Genomic DNA, 16,705 nt, shown 5'->3' on the forward strand with positions numbered 1-16,705 from the left:
CAGCTACAGATTAATGCAAATGAGCCAGAGTACTATTTGTACCACATATCTTTGCATTAGTGCATAACAAATTCGGAACTCTGTCATCTCACATATCCTAACACAAGCTGCCAAAAAGAAAGGAGCATTTTTTAGGGTCACTTACGCTTTGACGAAGAGGTAAATAGACTGATGCATCTTTCATTTGAGTTCAGTTCATGTAAAAATGTAAAGTAAAAAAGTACTATTCTGACATAAATTCTGGAACCGGTCTGAGGAGTATATTTGATGTTTCCATCCAAAAGCACTGATAGTAATAGAGCACATGTACTCAAAAGGTTGTAACTTGGGGCCCTTATTCCTAATGTGATGTGTTCTGATTGTTTTTGCTAGTACATTGCGTTTGTTTTCTGTTCCTAGTCCTACTTCATTACGGTTACATGCACTACCTTGTGTCATGTCATTTCTGAGGCTTCCAAAACAAGAAAGCATTCAATACTTTGTTTTGTAGTTTGGCTGCTGCAGTTTGAAAGGCGTTTCCTTGAGAGCCATTTTTCCATCAATAATTCTAAGGTGCTGTCATTTTTCAGTGTAGGAAGACTAACACAAACTCTGCTCAAAGGTCATGAGTTAGATTTCACTGACTGTTTGTGTTTTTGTCTGCTGTACTGAAATTCCTGCTGTCTGACATTTCTAAGTCAATTTTACATCTAAATCTTTGTCTTCCCCAAAACTGCAGCCCTCTCAGCTCATTATCGAGTGTGTGAACCCTACACCGACCACAAGGGGCGTTACCACTTCGGATTTCATTGTCCACGCCTCTCAGACAACAAGACCTACGTGTTCTGCTGCTACCACAACAACACCGCCTTCAAATACTGCTGTAACGAGACAGAGTTCCAGATGGTCATGCAGATCAACCTCACCACCACCTCAGATGGTTATGCACACAAGTAAGAAAAATAAAATAAAAATCACACTGCTGTTTGACGTTGTTTGATTTTAAAGTGATATTAAAGATTTTAATTTGAGGGAAATATAATCAAATTAAAATATAAAAGAGTAATTATTATCTATATCTACACTGTTCTCCAGCAACACATAGTGTAGAAAAATAGTAAATTTTCTGGGGTGGCAGCCCTGCTGTGATCAATGTAATAAGGATACTACCAAAGAAGTCATTCTGTTCAAGGCCCATACTAAAGGTATGTCAACTTACAGTATATTTTAAATAACAATTTATGTTCGTGGGAAAACAATTTGTTTTTAAACAGTAATGACAAATAAAATATGTACAGTATATAAGAGCAACAGACCATTTAAAGTAGTTTAGCTTGTGGTACAACAGAAGGTGCTCTCGAAATTCACACATACTAAGTTAATTAATTAGTTTGAACTTGACTCTTCAAAAAGTTTCAGCCAAAACCTCTTCTGTATGCACTCCTCTGTCATTTTATTTTGACCTAGAAAGCCATCAGAGAGTGCTTACCTTCGACAAGGCTGGTACTCTAAATTTGTTACTTTAATAGCAGAAAATGTTTAGAAATGTGTGTCTGGATCTGGATCAAAACACACATGAAGATGGACAGTCAGTTATGTTGATGTTGGAGAATAATTAAATCCATGGATGGATAACAACAAGGGACCCATAGACAAAGGTCCATAGGTTAGAGAATGCATTATTTTCACAATTTTTCCTTGAAAAATTATTTATCTATTATCAAAATAGTTAGATTATTTTTGGCAATCAACTAATTGTTTGAGCTGTGAAGCAATGCATAAATAATCTTCTTCTATGCCTCTCAGTTAAGAAGAAATGAGCCAAAATATGAAGTGCTTATTGATGGCCACATTGTTGCGCTATCCAAATCAAAAGCTATTTAGTTCTTTTTTGGGCCATGATGGAACTTTCCACCAAATTACATTGGACTCTGTTTTGTAGTTTTTGAGTTATCCTGCAAAACACAAACCAACGGGACCAAAGCAAAACCTCCATGGCTTGGTGGAGGTAATTAAGGGGAAAAAAATAGGTTGTGCTGAATCTTGAGTAGAGTTTTATGGGAACATGATGGAACAAACAGTTTCAGAGATGACATTTTCTTAGATCAGATAAAAACTGCTGGTTATAGTCTGCTTGCTCACAAACGGTCCCTCGACAGTATCACATTCATTGACACTGTTTGCCTCTTACTCAAAAGGGTTAATTGACATTGATCCACACCTACAGAAGCATTCAAAAACACCACAGAGAAGAGCTGATGCTGAGAGCAGTTGTGTTGTGAGTGGGACGCCTCCACATGATAGCTCACAAAGGCAGGTGTTAAGTGTTGGCTATTATATCAAGTACCACTATGGTATCATATTATACAGTAGTAAAGACACCTATGCAAGAATTGTCGTACTTAGTAATAGTATTATTAATAGTAAGCTACACTACATGTTCCAAGATATATTTTCAGAGGGCACATACTGTACACTGGATGACACACACTTATTCATTGCAGGATAAACAGATGTGAGATGAGTGAGGGACACAGAAAAATGAGCCTCTTGTTCTGTGGCAGCTCTCAGCTCTTTGTGCTAATGCCTTCCCAGCAAGCCTCTGTCTTGGGTGGTTCACACTGCCCTGCAGCAGGTCATGATATTTCATTTTAGTGTCAGATGGCCTGTTGGGTCACTCTTTCATCCTGGCTTACTGGGCGATAGGACTGCGGGTTTGATATTTACCACGGGCCAACGAAGTTAAACTGCCCATAATTCTGCTCTCTAGTCACACTGCATGGAGAAAACTGTATTATAGTTTAAGATTTACTGCAGTTCAAACCAAAAAGAGGCATTTTTCCTCTTCGGTTTTCATGATGCAGAATCATAAAAGATTCTGATTTGAAGATTCATCTGAGAATACAATTTTAGAAAAGTAACAGGTCAAGCTAGAAATCTTTGATAGATAATCAATTGCATATGTTTTCCTTCTCTGAGGAAACTGTTAAATATTGAATAACATTTGTAGTAGTTGTGTGGGTCATGATCGATCCTTCCAAGGACTACGCACATATTCTTGTTTGCATGCCTCCAGGCTGATATAGCCTGGCCTGTTGGCCCCTCAAATTACCCGAGTAGACGTACAAACTAAATTATAGGTCAATATCTCTGACGCAGAGGTGAAGAAAGGCAAATGCAGTTAAGGATACATTTAGATTTGAGTGCAGAAGTGGCATTCACCTGCCTTAGTGCTCATTCCAGCAATGGCGATGTTCATTTATTCAGATAAATATCCCAAGGCCAAAACATTTTCAGATCAGTGAATTCACTGTAACTGAAATTAGAAGCACTTGGACATCACTTTTCTGTAAGGGTTTCAATCAATGCAGTCAAACAGATTGCAAAGTGTGCTGAAATAACATAAGATGGGTTTTCCGCTTAATAAATCTAGTTTAAAGCAATATCCTTTGTGGTCAGAATATGTTTTTTCATTCTGTATGATAGAACATCCTAATAGGACAGAGTCACTTTCAATTTGTGTGAAATTCCCCAACTAAATGTCCTAAGTGCCACAGAAACAAAGACATCACACTCAGATATTTAGTATCCCTGTTTTGGCAAAAATGCTGCGTCTCATTTTTCAGGAAGCTACTTCAGCGCATTTACCTTGCTGTACTGGATGTGGGTGGACTAAAATAAAGTTCAAATGTGCCCCTTAAATCCAGCTGGAACAAGTAATACATGACATGTATGAGAGGTGAAAAGTAGGTGCACAGATTTTCAGAGGCCCCACGGAGGAGCCAATATGAGATGGATTTAAGTGTCTTGTGCTAATGGAATTCCTTGTCCAATTTAAGAAGCAGTAATTTAAAAAGCAGCAAATGGAACAGATGGAGGGTTTCTTAATTTATTTATCTGTTTTTTAAACTAGTTTTTAATCAAGGGATTTGACAAATGTCATGGTCTTGCCACATGAACAGCAAACATTCACACCTGGCAGCTCTATTATAGCTCTTGGGATTTCAGGACCCAGCCTGAAGGTATCTGGATGGTAGCTCTGAGCATGCGAGTGTTTATCATCATCTTTCCTAGATTACACCTAGCTAATTCTCACGGTCTGTCTCTTCCGCAGTAATTATACAGCTCTGGTCGGCGTGTGGATCTACGGTTTCTTCGTCATGGTGCTGCTGGCACTGGACTTTCTCTACTACTCAGCCATAAACTACGAGCTGTGCCGGGTCTACCTGGAGAAATGGGGTCTGGGAGGACGCTGGCTGAAGAAGGCTCGGAGTCAGTGGCACAGGTCCATGCCAGAGGAGAGCGAATCCCAGGCTCAAGCCCAGCCCATGGTCCCCAGCCACTACCAGCCCAGACACAGCCTCAGAGGGGAGAGCCACAGCCCCACACTCCTGCCCTACAACACATCCACCGCATGGTGAGTCACTGTCTGTCACATGACGACCGCCAACCTCCAGTTTGGCACGCATGTCTGTAAAGCTGCAAGAATCAGCAAATCGTTAACTAAGATTTAAATCACAAATCACCTGGGTAACCACAGCTGGTATCTCCATGGGAGAGTTGGCAGTGTGCAAATAATACTTTATACATAACAGACAGGTAGCTGGAAAAGACTGTTAGGATTGTAGATCAGTTCATTAGACAACCTGATGATGTAGCCTAGCTATATATTAAGGGATTATGGTCAAGTCTATTTTATTTAGAAAGTGCAAAACCACACATTTTCTCACCGGACATCATCTCACTTAAGACCCTTAATTCAGATATAGACAAAGTCCACAAAAAAAACTTGAATTTCAAAAAGGGAGAAACATTCAGAAGTAGAATTACAAAATGTTGTAAATAAAGTACATAAGGTACAGTATCATGTCCCATTGGTCATTAGCCTACTCAAAAGGCCATTAAGGTATAGCTTGACAATAGCCAATTCAGTTAAACTAAAAGTGTTGTGTTTTCTCAGCTACCTAACTAGCCATCTGACTAATTTAGCAGTTTCTAGTCAAAGTAATGCAAAATAATGTTGATGATATCTGATGAATTTCTTTTAGCGCACCAATACAGACATTTAAGAAAACAGAAGACCTCCAAAAGGACACCCATACAGTAGGAGGTTACATAACCCCATGCTTACTATAACAAACTATAATTTGTTCAACTCTGATAAGCATATTACAGTTCAGAGACTCTTGCTGTTGTTTGGGAAAGCGTAACAGATGCTTAGAAATTCAAATGTCCCTATAAGAAGTTATTTTACATCATTTATTTTTAAACACAGGTTCTCTGTCTCATTTTCTGTTTTCTTTGTACTCTGTGTTTTGTTATATAGAGAGAGCAACATGGCAGGGAAACAGTGTGTCGAGCAGGATAAATTAGAGCATTTCTAGCATACTTTTCCCAAGCCAACAGGGAGGAAGCTCAAACATCAGGCTCCGCGTTTACTTAAATTCCTTATTAAGAGTGCAGTGCACACACAAACGTATACACACGATTACTGCCGACCAATGATACTGCTAACTCTGTTCCTGTCAGAATCATAGCAACTCACTGGTAAAGAATTAGGTCATTTTAATATATGGTTTCCCTCTGACTAAGGAAAACATACTTTATCAATATTTTAAGAATTTTGCCATTTCGCCAACTAATGGATAATTTTCTGCAAAGCATCTGATCTGTATTTGCCTTTCATCTCAAAATAGCTGCACTCTGTCTCAACATGCCTTCTTTTTAAAATATAAATTTGGGTTTTAAGTCTGGCCAGCTCATTGGGGAGTGGTCATTATTAATGAGTAGAAAAGAACAGAATAATGTGAAAGTTGCACTGCCTGCCAGAGGCCCCTAACTCTTATTTAACCTGAATGATTTGACTCACATTTGAGTCACGCTACAGACCTTTCATGGAGTTTCTGTGGCAAAACACCATCTGCTGTCCTTTAAGTTGTTTTTTTATTACCTTTGAGAGCAGTCATAGGACTCTCAAGGCTGTGTGTGACTGTTGTTAAAACATACAAGATGATTTATGATGCCAGAAGTGAACTGTTACATATAAAAGCCACAGGGAACTTTTTCTTCTTTTGGCAGACAGTGCTCGGACTTCCGGAACGTACTGTAGTTACACAATCATAGAGCACGCTCTGAACAAACCTACATTTTTGTGCAGTCAATTTTTCATGCAGTTCCCCGTCTGCGACACTGTGCACCCTGTCTGTCTGACTGTGGCTCAGAGTCTCTTCCTCGAGGAAGATATCTCTCTCGGGTCATGATAATTTAATGTGGGCAGAGGTTTGACAAATGGCTTTGAGAGGCAGTGTGGACTATGCGAGTCATAGATAGGAGAGCTGGGATGCTGCAGAGGGATCCTGGGGCTGCTTTGCTGGTGGAAACATGGTTTACTAACAATGGACATACCCATGGAGCCTCCTCATTAGACATTAAAGGGAAATTTCACCGCTGGAAAGCTGAATATATCTTTAAATTGGGTCACTAATGTAGTAGAAATGTGAAAAGAAAATTGAAATTGGTGCCTTCTAGGCCGAGATAAGCCAGAAAATGTGTTTTTGGCTCATATGGATGAAAGACACCAAATCCCAGAATGCACTTGCTTTGCTGCTGTATGAGGCCACTCCCAAGCCACGCCTACCCTTTACAGACAGACAGTGAGACCATCAACTCAACAAGTGTGTTTTATTGTCATTTCAACCATATACACGACAAAACGTTTCACCGTGGCTCAAGTGGTGTTACACATTTAAAACATGCTTTTTTTTGGCCACAGCTGATACATTATCCGGACTTCTTTCAGCGGATTGATTGATAGCTCCAGAGTGAACAGAACTGTGTCCATGGCAACGCTCTGCTATGCATGGCAACGGTGTGTTATCCTTACCAATGGTCTGTTATCAAGAAATAACAGACCGCATTCTACATTAGAATTCAACCAAGCCATGTAATAAAAGAAGGCTAACACATAGCTACTAGCATTAGCTCTTGGTGGGCTGTGGTATAAACATCGAGTATAAACACAGCCGTACATTTGCGTGGGATGTAGCTAGAATTGTCGGCATTTTACAGTCACAAACTCCACCAGCAGTTAGCAGTTAGTTGGACACAAATCGCCCCATTTCTGCAACAGGCAGTCCGGGGTAACACAGCCCACCTCCACTAGTAGTCTTACCCGGTGACCGAGCAGCAGGCTGGATTGTCCACAGCAATATTTCCACAACAATAAAAACACAGCACAGCAGTCTCTGAACTCACGTTGGGAGTTTTGTTAAAGTTGGATGTAGTCCAGTTTGTTTAATGAGCGGGACACTTGCAAGCAGGATTGGTGAATGAGATGGCTGGCTAGCGTTAGCTTTCCACCGGCACACTCGTTCAATGCTCCCCGCTGATGAGGTCACTTTACCGGCCACAGGAATCGAGCACTACCGCTGGTCTCCGTGCAGGCAAAGCTCGCGTAGTGTGTGGAGTATTGCGTCTGTAATAAAGTGTCCTGCATATTCTCCGATGTGTACCAATGTATCCCGGTGTTACACGTGTGTGGTAGTTTGAATGCACATAATTGTTGTTCTAAAATTTCCGTCGGGATGAACAGTTTCTGCTCCTGCTGAGAAGCTAAGAGAGGATTCAAGATGGCTGACACTCGTTTTTTCCTCGGCAATCTCCGGAAAAAGCCGACAGTCCAACCCCCTTTGGGCTATGCGGAAGTGGCTCCTAATAAAGGCTGTAGTCTTTTGCCTCTGGGCAAAAAAACCTCAGATGACGCAAAAATCGTCATTTTGCGTCATCTGAGGCTTTTTTCCAGACCCACAATACAGAGATCTCCCCTCTCAGGGGGACATGAGGGAGGAAAGCATGGTCATTCAAAAATACTACCAGGTTTCTACTGATACAAAGCTTAATGCTAATCGGTGAAGTTTCCCTTTAAGTCAGTTCAATATGATAGGACTCATCAATCCTACAGGTCGACCTGTACTGGCAGTTCTCCAGCTTTAAGCCACAGGATGTCTATAAAAAGCTGTTTGGATCCGCAGCAAAATGCTCATTGACAAAGTGGGCCTAGAAAACGAGCATGCTAAGTTAATGGTAATTCATGTGGACGATGAGTGATGGGAAATGCTTAAGGATGGATGGTAGTGTGAGATAATCTTGTGCATCTTTTTTTTTTATAAAAGTGTAACTGCTTTTTAATAAACAGGACAGCTTTTACAGAGCAAGATTTGATTATCTTAGAATATTCTTATATAATCACTCACATCAGTAAAAAAAAAAAAAAAGTGACAGATGCTGGGAGCTAAATTCAGTTACAAGCAGTTTCTGGGACAAGATTAAAATAGCCTGTTTGCAGTTTCACACAGCGAAGCACTTCTCACAATCCAGATAATGCTTACACGTTTTGTTAAATGTGTTAAGTAACCATGGCTGATACTGTATATACACCACATCTGATGTTGCCCACACAGTGCGTCATTAAATGGCCCATGTTTTATTTACAGGGGTACAGATCTTTATCCCCAGAGAAGATGTAGTGGTAATGGCTCAGAAAACTTAGTTGAACATCTGTTGGCCAAATGTAAACAAACAGAGATGGGGTCAAGTCCCACAACTGGCGCAGCAGCATCTAAAAACAACCCAGTCGCACAGCAACTCAGGAATCCAGCACAAATGATTACCAGTGCAGCAGAGCAATCCTCATAGCAAGTCAAAGTATCAAATCATTTCTCCACATTCAGAGATCTATTTCTTTAGAGAAAGTGCAGCTTGGCATTCAGTGTGTGGGTATATTGTTTACCATTTTGCTACGTGAGCGGGCTGGTATATACTGCTGCAGATCTGCTGGGGGTTCAATGTGGGCGGCCTGGGAAGCAGTTATTACTTTCTCTCCGTGGATAGGCCTACACTTTATTGAAATCTCCTATTCATGTTTTCAGACCAGTTTGAGCAAATAAAAGAAAGTTAACTGGTGCCATTCTTCACTAAGTGATGTGCAATGCAGGTGAGAGAAAAACAACAGGTCTGCCAAGCCAGACATAATGGTTAATTGTCACTTAGGATAGATTAATAAGAGGTATTTGTACCACAGGGGGTACTTCTGCAGTTGAAATATTGTTGTGTAACTCAGCTAATTTAGAAATCTTGATTTGGTTAAAAAAAAAAATATTTATGTTTAGGGGGAAAATAAACATACAAAAGTAGCATTTTAATTTAGTGGATTTAGTGTCACAACTTCACAGAAGACATTGCGATGCCGCGATTAAGAGAGAGAGAGAGAGAGAGAGAGAGAGAAAAAAAAAAAAAAAAAGAGAAAAAAAATAAAAAAAAAAAAAAAAAAAAGAAAAAAAAACAGGTGCACATAAGTCAAAATAGATCGCTTAAAGTAATTATTATATAAAAATATTAAGATAAATTATTAAAACATCCATCTTCTTTCATTCTAAGTGGTAGTACAAATGCTAAATTGAACCTGAAAGGGGACCAAGCTTAAATATTGTCCATTATTGTAACAATTACCACATTTATATACTCAACATGTTAATTAGTGAGCCGTAGAGGTGCTGGTTGGTGGATTTTGTTATCTTAAAGGGGTGATAGAATGCAAAACCAATTTTACCCTGTCATAGTTGAATAACGACAGTTCGGAGGGTAAATAGGACATACATAGAAGCTCAAAATCCCACTGACACCCCTTTACTATGAAAATCTCATATTTTTAAACTGCCTCTGAAAACGGGCGAATCCCAACAAAGCTGAGTTGCTTGCGCAAGCATCTCAAAATCCGGAACCTTAAGAGAACAGTCACGCCCCAACATTTACATAGGCTACACAACTGACCTGAGATCAGGTAGTCTTCTGAATCTAGCTAGGTCACGCAGATCTCTGCTATTCCATTACAAAATTCACTTCTGAAACTTTTTTATGCGAGAAATCAACCATATAAAGCTCGAATATGGGCCGCTTTACAAAAATGGATGGCTAATTGCAAATTTTCTCCGACTGTGTGTCGGAGTTTAGTGCCGGTGTTGGTGCTGCCTGGGTTGCTACATCGCCAAGCTTGTTACGCCCGCAATCTTTTACCGCAGCCCGCAGGTTCCAGTTAATCTTATAATGGGTATGTGTGTTGAGTTATTTAAACAAACAATTGGGAAAATAAACGCCTCTTGTCCGCGAGTCTCATTGATAGATCCGCGGTGAGATGGAGTCCATCAATGAGAGCTAGCTAGCCTCCTCCTAACTCTGACATTCACAAAAATACATTCAATTGAAATCCGAAATCGGACAAGTGTTAGCTAAGCTTTGTAAGACCTTGAGGAACCTGTAATATTCATGCCGTGACGAAATTCAAACTGTAAATATACTTTAGTTATGCGAAAGTGAGCAAGCTGCGGTATTTCCCCATTGTAATGAATGGGACATATAGCAAGCAGCTGTTCGTCCCTACAAAGACGCCTATACGTTCATAAAAAATGCCTTAAAATCAAATCGGACACAACGGTTAGCTTTATAAGACATTGGGGAATGATGTTGTATAAGTGGCGTGGCGAAATTCAAACTGTAAATATAATTTAGTTATGGCGACAATGTAGCCAGCTAGCGCGGTATTTCCCCATTGTAATGAATGGGACATATAGCAAGCAGCTGCTTGTCCTACAAAGACGCCGCGCGTTCATAAAAAGTGCCTTAAAATCAAATCGGGCACAACGGTTAGCTTTATAAGACATTGGGGAATGATGTTGTATAAGTGGCGTGACGAAATTCAAACTGTAAATATAATTTAGTTATGGCGACAATGTAGCCAGCTAGCTGCGGTATTTCCCCATTGTAATGAATGGGACATATAGCAAGCAGCTGCTTGTCCTACAAAGACGCCTCGCGTTCATAAAAATGCCTTAAAATCAAATCGGACACAACGGTTAGCTTTATAAGACATTGGGGAATGATGTTGTATAAGTGGCGTGACGAAATTCAAACTGTAAATATAATTTAGTTATGGCGACAATGTAGCTAGCTAGCTGCGGTATTTCCCCATTGTAATGAATGGGACATATAGCAAGCAGCTGCTTGTCCTACAAAAACGCCTCGCGTTCATAAAAATGCCTTAAAATCAAATCGGACACAACGGTTAGCTTTATAAGACATTGGGACATTCAAAACCGTAAATGTATTATTTATAGATATAGTTATGCGGCGCGGCTGGCGGGGAGCCCCGTAATGCAGTATCCACAAAGGGTGACTTTGCGCTGGGTATGGAGCCCGCAGCTGTCGCTTTCTCGTCAGACTGTGTGGAGCTCCTAAAGTCCGACACGTCTTACCAAATTTGCAATTAGCCATCAATTTTTGTAAAACGGCCCATATTTGAGCTTTATATAGTTGATTTCTCGCTTAAAAAGTCTCAGAAGTGAATTTGGTAATGAAACATTGCAGTGTCTGGAATATGAGATTCGGTCGCCTCCTAATGTATGTGTATTGGGGATTCGCTCAACCAATCAGCGCGCGTCTCTAATGTCTGCGTATGGCAAGTCGCTCAACCAATCACCGCGCAGCTCATCTAAATATTCATGACCATACCATATTTGGAAGAAAAGCTCTTGTTACAAATAGGGCCAAAACACAGGGATGCATAAGGGCCCATAAAACATCAACCAGGCCATATTCAGCCCAACCAATGTTACATACCCCATTAGGAGACCATAAGGAACAGTGTGAAATACCCTATATAATCATTCTATCACCCCTTTAAGGCTAGCTGCTTCCCCGTTTCCAGTTATAAGCTAAGCAGCTGTTCCAGCTACATATTTACCATTCAAACACGAGAGAGGAATGTATCTTCATCTAACTCTCGGCAAGAAAGTGAAAAAGCATATTTACCAAAATGTTGAACTAGTCCTTATAATAACATTCAGTTTAAAATGCACGTCAGGAACATGCTGCGTGGTGTCAGTGAAGTGGTCCTCGGAACCTGGGAATCACTGTACTAAGCTATGACATTGCCACAGGAATAAAAACATTTTGGCATCACAAATCCTAGCTGGGCTCTCATGTAACCCTTAAACAGCAATAAACTCAGCTGTTCCTGGAAGCTCCTGTTATATCGCCGTAAAGTGCTCAGCAGCATTATAGCCCTGATTGGTTGTCCACTCGTGGCTATTAGGACATTAAAAGTTTGGCCAGGATCCCAGTTTGTGCCAACCCTCTTTGCCCAGTAGTCCATCTCTAGCAATTAGTGGTACTTGAGAGCAGCAGCATCATGGATATCCTGACACCAGAAGGAAAAAAAAAAAAAAAAAGGAGCTGGCAGTGAGAAGCTCCTATATTATCACTTATTTTACATTCCCTGCTTAGTGTGCCCACTCTGACACTCTCAGAACTGAAAGAAATATCTGATTTGCTGCTGTCATTTCAGCCTGGCTTTACTGCTTATTTTAAATAAAAATTAGTTTGTCTTTAGTCCGTGATGATCACAAGTTGCTGTGGGGAAAAAATAAATAAATAAATCGCTGTACAATTAAGATAAAACATAAGCTGATCCTTTGGTCATGTTTGGTGGAAGACCCCTGCAACCCTCAAGGAGAAGTGGGTATAGCTAATGGATATATGAATGGATGGATGGGTGATTCAACCTTGGTTTAATGTGTACTTAGCATCAGCCGAAAGTGCCATAGATAAAAGTGGGAGAAATGAGATGTTGGGCAACATCAAATAGCACCACTGCACATCAACAGAACACGTGAAAGAGTTTGTTGGTGACTCATAAATCAATTGGCACCAAGTGACAGCAGCACCTCATGCCAATAACCACCTACTCACTCAAGCTTGGTAGCTTTCTGGGCCAGCTGAGCTTAGCCATGGATGGAGCGGTCCATGTGAGGTGGCATCTGTCACCACATTCAGCATATACCTGACTCACCAGCAATCGTAACACTGCCTCTTACAGTCAGACCTGTGACTCAGCGTTATTACACAGTCTAGTAAACAGAGTCTCCATCACTCCGCTCAGTCTGTCTGTTACACCACTTTAGTCGTAGGTAACCATCCCTAACACCAACATTCAAACACCTGCCGGTCTGTCTGCCGAGGAAATGACACTCTCATTTGGGAAGCTGAAACAGCATTTCACATCTTTTTTCCCCAGTTTTTCCCCAGTCAGTCAGAGTGTGATCAAAGCCTAGTTGTGTCTCCTGCATATTCACGTCCATCTTTGAACTCACTGGTTGGCTTTCTGTGGGAATAATAGAATTGTACATTATGAAATTATTCCTGGCCTGTCTGTCCACAGAGAAGCATGCCAAGACCTTGTCCAATTAAAGCAACACTCTCCATGTGGTGTGAGTTTATTAACATCATAGATGCTACAAAGCCAGAGAGTTCTGCTACAGGCTAAAAGGAAAGAGCAGGAGAATAGGTTTAGCTCCTTAAAAGTTGTACAAGCATAGAATGACTTTTGGCACTGCCACGAGCAAGTGAGGTTGCAGCAATTTTATTTTTGGGCTGTTTGTCATCTTTTATTAGATTGTTGTCATACATTTACTTTGCGTTTTAGTTTTTTTTTCAAGAGTTATTTGGAATAACCTTCAAATGGAAACTTATTTTCCCCATCAACAATGTAGTTGCATTATTTTGGGTTGCAGAAATGGGTGGGATGGAATTCATAGATGTGGGGTGCATGGACTGAAAGTCTTTTCAAGAATTACAGACTTGTTAAATATTCCTGTAAATCTGATTGCTTTTTGAAAAGCAAAGCTGCCCCATTTAATTAGTCTTTGTGTTTTTGGGCCTTGAGCTGATTTTCAAGCCAATATGTTGTTATATAAAGATCAATGTGGATCATTAAGAACCAGTGTTGGGGAAGTTACTTTTAAAAAGTAGTGTTTGTTACTCGTTACTTCTTAAATCCGTTACTTCACTTCGTTACCCCCTATGGAAAGTAACTTTTTAAGTTAACTTTTTACTTGTTACTTTTAAAAGCAGAGACTGAAGTTAAATATACAAAAACTATCTTTGACCATAAAGCCAATCTATGGTTCATCAGTGAAGTGTCTGAACTACACTGCAGACTGGATTCTCTACTCACAGGTGACTGCTGATTCATTATGAACGGGTTGAATGCACATCAGCAGGTCATCGGCGTTACACAGTGTTAGTGTATGTAATGTCTGTATCGACTTGTACCGGTCGCGGAGCCACGATCGTCCGAGCATTGTCGAAGACACATGCAGCCTCTTTTCTGGAAATCCTTGTGGTCCGCTGGGTGTAGCCTATGTATGAGCCCATCTCCACAGCATCCATCTGTGAGGTTGTCAGCTTTGTGTCTGCCTGGCATGCTCTGTTTGTAGGATGGCCAATTTAACCGCCAGTCCTCAGCGATGTAGTGGCATGTGTCACGTAGCTCTCAGCTCAGAGCGCCGTCCAGCAAAAAGCCACGAAGCTTAAAACGCTCTCAAAAGTTAGCATTGGCTGCTTCTCGCTTGTCATGATTGCTCTGCTACCAGCCTCTGTCACGTACTGTGTGGAGCTTGTGAGCGCGCAGCTGAGAAGGCAGTGTCACTGTCAAATCTGTCCCTGGAAAAAGTAACGTTGCACCAAATTGAAAAAGGAACTACGTTTCGTTACCAAATTTTCAGTAGTAGCGCATTACACTACTTTTTACCTGAAAAAGTACTTGCGTTACACACAACACTGTTAAGAACCAAGGGGGTAAGTGAGCGTCTGGAATGCGTAGCTCCTATGGCGCCATTTTGATGCTAACAAGTGATCACCCGCCGTTAGCATTCCATTGACTGCCATTCATTTTGACGTCACTTTGACAGTGAATAACTTCACATCTGTTGGAGGCTGCGCAGTAAAGCAAGTGATCACTGGAAAAGTGCTTCCAATAGCCTTCACTGGTCTCCGTCCAGAGCAATGGGGTCTGTTGGTCCATTATATATATATATATATATATATATATATATATATATATATATATATAGATAGATAGATAGATAGATAGATAGATAGATAGATAGATAGATAGATAGATAGATAGATAGATAGATAGATAGATAGATGTCAATGTTAAGAACACATATTATGATCTGAGACAATTTCAGCCATGCAGCTAAAATCCATGTCTGTGTTGCTCAATAGGATCCAGGAGATTTTTTCCAAACAACTCATGTCGCAACTCACTGGAACTTGATGACGCAGTCCTTTAAAATTGCAGTTTTGAGCGGAGCAAGCATTGATACGCCCTCCATTTCTCTTCTTCCATTTCTTAATACTTTTCACTCTGTTTGATCCATTTGTATGAGATCTTTGACATGTCTATGCATGTAATTATGTGTGTATGTGATCCTAAAACGTTCTTAATTACTTGGTTTTCCAACAACCACATTTTATGGTGGTGGGGGGGGCAATAACCCCTGTCTCCCATTAAAGATAATCCCTGGGGTCAGATGTGAATGGCCTCCTTGATCTTTCTCCAGATATCCACTTACTCTTAGTCCATTACCTTTGACCCCTTCCCAGTGTGACTGGTTCTGGTCTGGTGTTTACAGTAGAGGTTTTCAAGTGTCCACTTGGGTTTGGTATGTCATACTCACAGCTGGAGAAAATATTTTAGAAAATCAGTCCCATATCTAAAAGATGTATGCTACTAAATGACAATTACTTTTTGCAATTTCTCGGATATTAAAAAGGTACCATGACAGGGTGCTCTTTGGATGCTTTTATATAGGCATTAGTGGTCCCCTAATACTGTATCTGAAGTCTCTTTCCCAAAATTCAGCCTTGGCGCAGAATTACAGCCACTAGAGCTTTCCTTAGGGCCGTTACAGAGTCAAGGCATCGGTACGCATACACGTCCGCAAGGCTACGCTTCGGCCGCCATTATGCATCAATGCGTAGCCAAATGTGTCGTCACTGTTTTTGATACGCGCCGATGCGCACAATACTATGCGTTGTCAGTGCTCGTATTGTACATTACCCAAAAATATTGAATCAACTTAGCTGAGCAAATTCATCAAACATAGGACTACTGAGACTACTGTCTGTGTGTGTTTGTGTGTGTGTGTGTGTGTGTGTGTGTGTGTGTGTGTGTGTGTGTGTGTGTGTGTGTGTGTGTGTGTGTGTGTGTGTGTGTGTGTGTGTGTGTGTGTGTGTGTGCCCTCCTCAAGAGGCGGAAATAGCCTACAGCAGGAGAGAGAGAGAGACCCAAATGTATTTATATATTTTTAAAACCTGCTAAACCATGTTTAAGCGACCTTTTATCAATGTATTGGTCAGTGCTACCCAATAGTAGCACACTGTACTGGTGGGGAAACACGCCAGCATCTGATAAGTGAGCCAGCCAGCTGCTCCCTGACAAGAGCCACTCTTGGGAGGGTCTGGCTCTGCCAACCGAACACCATGGAGCACTCTGCTACCCCCCGTTGCGTGGGCGGCGTATTGCATTTCACGCATCGCCCGTGACGCTTGCGTCTACTTGCGTCCGCTGTTTAGACTATGAAAGGGAGCGCGTCACTCGCGTTGCTTGTTCGCGTTGCTTGTTCGCGTTGCTTGTTCGCGTTGCTTGTTCGCGTTGCTCGCTCGCGTTGCTCGTGTTGACTCTGTAACGGCCCTTAGTATGTGCCATTTCTGTGTCTGTAGCCATTGAGGAGGAGAGAGGAGGAGGGAGGGGGGCAAGGTGGAGGGTGGGGTTGTGGCCTTGACCAACTGCCACTTTGCTCGTTTGAAAGCCATGATGTCTCTCTCT

At 41.1% G+C, this 16,705-nt stretch overlaps 1 protein-coding gene and 1 long non-coding RNA gene across 3 annotated transcripts in view; one reads left to right on the top strand and one right to left on the bottom strand.

The window, feature by feature from the left end:
* The window catches only part of LOC120563633, a 105,260-nt gene that overhangs the window by 78,515 nt on the left and 10,040 nt on the right, over positions 1 to 16,705 (bottom strand). The window lies entirely within an intron of this gene.
* The window catches only part of shisal1b (shisa like 1b), a 49,117-nt gene that overhangs the window by 28,910 nt on the left and 3,502 nt on the right, over positions 1 to 16,705 (top strand). The window contains exons 3-4 of one of the 2 annotated variants that reach the window (XM_039807943.1): positions 719 to 932; positions 4,094 to 4,400. In XM_039807943.1, the coding sequence (XP_039663877.1) occupies positions 719 to 932; positions 4,094 to 4,400 (521 nt within the window). Of the gene's footprint in view, positions 1 to 718; positions 933 to 4,093; positions 4,401 to 16,705 lie in introns of those variants that run through there. The other variant, XM_039807944.1, reaches the window with a different exon arrangement.

The sequence above is a fragment of the Perca fluviatilis genome, chromosome 8, assembly GCF_010015445.1.
Source record: "Perca fluviatilis chromosome 8, GENO_Pfluv_1.0, whole genome shotgun sequence".
Classification (NCBI taxonomy): Eukaryota; Metazoa; Chordata; class Actinopteri; order Perciformes; family Percidae; genus Perca; species Perca fluviatilis.